This window comes from Salminus brasiliensis, chromosome 2 (genome assembly GCF_030463535.1).
Source record: "Salminus brasiliensis chromosome 2, fSalBra1.hap2, whole genome shotgun sequence".
Classification (NCBI taxonomy): domain Eukaryota; kingdom Metazoa; phylum Chordata; class Actinopteri; order Characiformes; family Bryconidae; genus Salminus; species Salminus brasiliensis.
The window spans coordinates 58,802,922-58,809,035 of NC_132879.1; the positions used below are offsets into that span (position 1 = coordinate 58,802,922).

At 41.9% G+C, this 6,114-nt stretch overlaps 1 protein-coding gene across 1 annotated transcript; it reads left to right on the plus strand.

Annotated features, from left to right (window-relative positions):
• Window positions 1-2,200: 2,200 nt before the first annotated feature.
• On the plus strand, window positions 2,201-5,662 carry LOC140550223 (uncharacterized). The gene is made up of 4 exons (XM_072674059.1): window positions 2,201-2,294; window positions 2,487-2,804; window positions 5,021-5,116; window positions 5,225-5,662. The coding sequence occupies exons 1-4, from the start codon at window positions 2,204-2,206 to the stop codon at window positions 5,545-5,547; spliced, it is 828 nt and encodes a 275-aa protein (XP_072530160.1). The 5' UTR covers window positions 2,201-2,203; the 3' UTR covers window positions 5,548-5,662.
• The last annotated feature ends 452 nt before the right edge of the window (window positions 5,663-6,114 follow it).

Sequence of the window (6,114 nt, forward strand, 5' to 3'; positions counted from 1 at the left end):
ACAGTGTGGAACGGTTCTAGATATTGTATGTAAAGGACTGTATTTGTTCTAGAAAGAAGGAATGTGTACTTTAATGTATTCATCATGAGCTTTTAAAATTTACAACATTAATTTTTAACATTTATATAGAAAATAATAATCAGTGAAAGAGAGCAGATCTTTGTACTGAAACTCTTTATTCTGAAGATCAATTGATCAGATGAACATTAGAGCATTAAGCAGAGCCATGTTTGATCACACTGAAGATCAAGAGGAGCTCTAGCAGCTCCAGCACAGGCGTGGACGCTCACTGCCCAGTGCATTGCTCTCTCCTCAGTGTCTGAGTGACAGGACTCTGGGAGGCCATGGTGGCCTCACAGCTCACTGTCTTCTTTAGCCACTGCTCCTCCGGGAGGGTCACGGTGCTGCTCCAGCTGTAGAGGCCGGTATCCTTCTGCAGAAGCCCGGGGCTCTGGCTAACCTCCGAGCTCCAGCTGCTCCCATCTACCTTCCAGCTCAGCCTCCAGTCTGAGGGGAAGCCTTTGTTGGCCAAACACACCAGTGTGGCCTTCCCCTGCTGCACCTCCACACTGGAGGGGTGCAGGACTGTGAGGGAGGGTGGAGTCACACCTAGGACACACACACATACACACACACACACACACACACACACACACAATCACACACACACACACACACACACACACAGGTGTGAGTTTCATTTCTCTTATCTGTAACAGAGCAGAACTGAGTTCAGTGATGCATTAAAAAACACACTCTAATTCTAATCTTAAACTGAAGTGTTTTAAATATAAAGTCATATTTAGAATTACATTAATAGCTGGATTTCGTTTACATTTTTATTGATTAAATAGAACTTCATTTCATTCTTTAAACTCTGACATTTTCAACATCCTGTGATGTGATATATGAACTGTAAGATGATTTGATTTCCTCCAAAACAATAAATAATCAATAAATGAATGAAGCTGCAGTCTCCATGTACTCTGACTTCAAAGCTTTAGAAAAGAAAATGCTGCTCATAATAAGCTCCACATTGTGGTTTACAGATGGGGACAGAATTACTGTAATGGAGCCCAACACTGACACTACAATCCAGCTCTCCATTTGATCTTCTCCAAAAGAAATATCATTCCTGAACACTTCACAGGAAACCTTTAGGAAATATTTGTGTTTGAAAGAAAAGAAATCCAGTTCAGAAACAGGCGCTCGTGGTAAAGCCTAAAGCTCCACGCTCGCCACACTTCAGCCAAGTTCTAACGAAATCCATTCAAATTTGGATCATCATTTATTTACAAGAACATCAAGTACGTCTCTACTGTTGTCCAGAATCATCTGAATAAAAGATTCCTTCTGAATAAGGAGGAAAAGTGGACTTACTTCCAACTGCCAGTTTTGTTCCTCCTCCAAAAGTGTACCACAGTGATACAAACTGGTTTACTGGCTGTACAAAAACCTCCTGCTCTAAACACAGCGCTCTCTTCAGCCTTTACACACACTATTTCTGACCTACAATACAATATTAATGGATTCTACAATCATCTAATAATGGGATCAACTCCAAACTGTAGATTCTACACACCTTCTGCCTTTTATTCCCAACAAGGATTATTTTTGAAGCAGTAAAAGATCTAAACCCAGCTCACACTCGCTTCTCTTCAACTTCCACTACAGACCAACACCCTGAACTTCCTAAAGCCTAAATCTCCACTTTTAAAAGTGTAGAATTCATCAGACTTTCTCTCACTGACTAATGGAAACCTTATTAAAACAGGTTGGATGGAAAAATGTGCAGCTTCCAAAGTCAACATTATTTAGCTCCATCCATTTCACACTAGACTTCAACAGAAAGGTTCAGTAGAAGATCATTCAAAATGACTAAAAGTAGATTTAAACAGGATGTGATGAAATGGTTCTTACTGTTTTCATTGAGTTTCATCCAGCAGAAAGTCCTCCAACCCTGATCTAGACAGATTGGGAATCAGAAGAGATTCCATTTCCCCACATCTATATAAAAAGCTGCATTTTAAACATGAGATTCCAGACTGAGCTCAAATGTTTGATCCAACAATATCAAATAAATATGATCATCTTTACTCAGTGTTGTTAGAAAGATGATTTCCATAGAGAGGTTCCACTTTGCATTATCAGCCCATGCTTCAGTGCTCTGCTAGTGTTTATAGTCCTGTGAGTTTAACACTTCATGACTGAGAGCTGCTGCCCAACATCTTCACCCACAGCAACCATGACTTTGATCTCCATCTTCATCTGGACTCTCACCCTCTGGATCCAAGGTAACAGGCTCCTTTACCACCCTGATGAACTCTTAATGGGAAGTAGGACTTGTCATTCTTCATTAAGTGTGTGGTGTGCAGCATTTATAAACTGTGAACATTTTAAAGTGTATATTTTAATGTACTTTTTATAAAGCACATTACTGTTACTTATTTTACTGTTACTTAAATTATTGTATGTTTTACTTTCAGGATCCAGTGGCCAGATTACAGTAACTCAGACTCCTGCAGTGAAAACTGTTTCTCCAGGAAACTCTGTTACCATCAGCTGTAGAACCAGCACTGCACCATCAGGCTGTTCACCAGGCTGTATTGCTTGGTCTCTTCAGAAACCTGGAGAAGCTCCTAAACTGCTGATCTACAGTGGAGATGACCTGTGGTCTGGTGTTCCAGGTCGTTTCAGTGGGAGTGGATCTGGAACACAGTTTACTCTGCAGATCTCTGGAGTTCAGACTGAAGATGCAGGAGATTATTACTGTCAGCAGTATAGCAGCCTTCCACTCACACAGTGTTAGAGCGTCGTACAAAAACCTCCCTCAGCTGTAGAGGAACTGCTCTGACTTAGAAACACACACTGATCTGAGAACAGCTGCTAAAGCTGCACTCAACTGAACTGCAATCACCTCCAGAACACTACAGTAGTGAGCATGTTCCTCTCTTTGGGGAGTTTTCCTCACTGTGGAACAGGGATTTTCACCACTAGATGGAACATCTCACTAGTAGCAGTGAAGCAGCAGCAGACACACACTTAGGAGATTACACACACTCTTTAGAGACGGTGATCAAGCGTTCACAAACTCAGGGTTAAAAGTTTTGTACTTGAAAACAGAAATAGGTTTTTCCTTCTCGAGTCTTCCTGAACTTAAAGTATAGGCCCCGCCCCTCATTAATAATAATATCTCCTAATAAAATCTCCCTGATTACATTTACATGTATTAGTTTAACACACTCTCTAAGTTCCCATAAACTCTGTAAAGGTCTGTAATCTAAAAGATAAGCCCTGCCTGAGCTCAGTTTTATTATATTAATGAAATTTAGAAACTAAGTAGGTCTAGGTAGGTAACAGGCCATGGGGAGGTAGAGGTCATTAGATGTCTAGAATGACAGAATCAGAGCTTTGTATCTGATCCTTGCCACAACAGTGAGCCAGTCTGGTGATCTCAGTTAAAAAGACACTTGGGAGAAGTTACTGACCAGCTGAGTAGAAGAGAACTATCCACAGTCAGGAAGTGATGTATTCTTCTGATGTTTTAAAGACTCTTCAGGTTCTGAAGATGTGAACACATAAGTGATCAGAGAACTGGTCATGATGAATCACTGTGTGATGGATAAACAATGAAGGAGTCAGTGCTGATAGAGAGATCCAGTTTCTGGTGAATGGATCAGTTCTGCTTTGCTGAGATTCAGTTTCAGGCTATGGATCTCCACCTAGAAAGAAAGTTCCAGAAAAGGAGTACCAATGTTCTGCACTGGATTTAGGTAGAAGGAGGAAATGAGAAGTACAGCTGGGTTTAATCAGTGTAGCAGGGATCAGAGAACCGATGGGAGAACATCACTACCAATGTATACATGCACACCAGAGCTTCAGTATTAATGTAACCAAGACTGCTACTCTAAGATATGATCATGGAAGAGTGTGGTTCAATTCTCACAGACTGGTTCAGGGATTTAGTTGAGCTCAACTCTGTAATATTAGACCATGGTGATGTCCAGTCAACAACAGCTCTTTCAGCAGAGCCTTATCAGTGATAACAGCTTCATAACACCAAAACAAACATAAGTGACCAATAAAGAGAAAAATACTGATAATTTACATCAACTCAACACAAACCAGACTGACCAAAGACATCTGCATGAGTTCTATAGAAGACTAGTCCAGTTATAGTCCTGTTTTCAGCTACAGGATCATAGTCTGACTGAACTACAATGTGAATCCACCTCTTGATGATGCAAAACTGACCCCTGGAGGACTCCAGTAATGAGACCGCCAGGAGCTTCTAGAACACCTGGTAGCACAGAAGTAAGAACTGAAACCAGCACCACCCACCATCCACCACCAACTACCCACCCATCCAGTTTAACATAAACAAGAAGAGAGAGAGAGAGAGAGAGAGAGAGAGAGAGAGAGAGAGAGAGAGGGCAGTGGGTGAAGCTCAGATTTGAAGCCGTCGTACAAAAACCTCTGATACACTCCAGTACACACTCACACACACACACACACACACACACACACACACACACTGTAGTCTCTCTCTTTCTTTCTGATTCTGTTTGTTCCTCTGTTTTTATGAGATTCTGAATAAAGTCAGGTTGGCGTGTAGATCTGGTTCTTCTGTTCTTCTGAACCTGTTTGATCTCTTTGGATCTGATTGAAAGGTCTGTTTAATCTCCTGCTGTGATGAAAACCAACCATGAACCTCATCAGCCAACATCTTCATAAACCACCATCCTCACCATGACCCTCTAACCTGCTTGATAAAGTTTGAAATCTAACATCTCATCATATCCAACATCCTGCAGATCAGATTCACTCGTTTCTATGAGATCAGATTATTATTATTATTATTATTATTATTATTATTACTATTATTATTATTATTATTACTGTCTAATAAAATCTGTATTCTCATGACAGTGCTGCTGATATTTCCATAGAGAGGTTCCACTTTGCATTATCAGCCCATGCTTCAGTGCTCTGCTAGTGTTTATAGTCCTGTGAGTTTAACACTTCATGACTGAGAGCTGCTGCCCAGCAACTTCACCCACAGCAACCATGACTTTGATCTCCATCTTCATCTGGACACTCACTCTCTGGACTCAGGGTAACTCACTCATTTAGCTCCTTGAGGAAGTATCCATGGGACTTTTTACATTAATGTAAATAAATATTAATAACTTCAGACTGTTTAACTTTATTTAATTTTATCCAGGATCCAGTGGTCAGGTGACTGTGACTCAGCCAGCAGTGAAAACTGTTTCTCCAGGAGTCTCAGTTACCATCAGCTGTAATTTCAGTCCTGAACCATCAGGCTGTTCTCCTCCTTGTGTCTCCTGGTATCAGCAGAAAACTGGAGAAGCTCCTAAACTCCTGATCTACAGGGCTACCAGCAGAGAGTCAGGAATTCCAGCTCGTTTCAGTGGCAGTGGATCTGGATCTGACTTCACTCTGACCATCAGTAATGTCCAGCCTGAAGATGCAGCAGATTATTACTGTCAGAGTTACCACAGCGGTGGTGTGTTCACACAGTGTTAGAGAGTGGTACAAAAACCCCCTCAGTCAGACTGCACAGAGACTGCACTGCTGCAGCTGGACCTACTGCAGGTGCTGAGGGGGAGGATGATACACACACTAACACACTCTGTGGAGGAGAGGATACACACCTCACTAACACACACCTCAACACACACTAACACACTCTGTGGAGGAGAGGATACACACCTCACTAACACACACCTCAACACACACTAACACACTCTGTGGAGGAGAGGATACACACCTCACTAACACACACCTCAACACACACTAACACACTCTGTGGAGGAGAGGATACACACCTCACTAACACACACCTCAACACACACTAACACACTCTGTGGAGGAGAGGATACACACCTCACTAACACACACCTCAACACACACTCTAAAGGAGAGGATACACACCTCACTAACACACACCTCAACACACACTAACACACTCTGTGGAGGAGAGGATACACACCTCACTAACACACACCTCAACACACACTCTGAAGGAGAGGCTACACACCTCACTAACACACACCTCAACACACACTCTGAAGGAGAGGATACACACCTCAC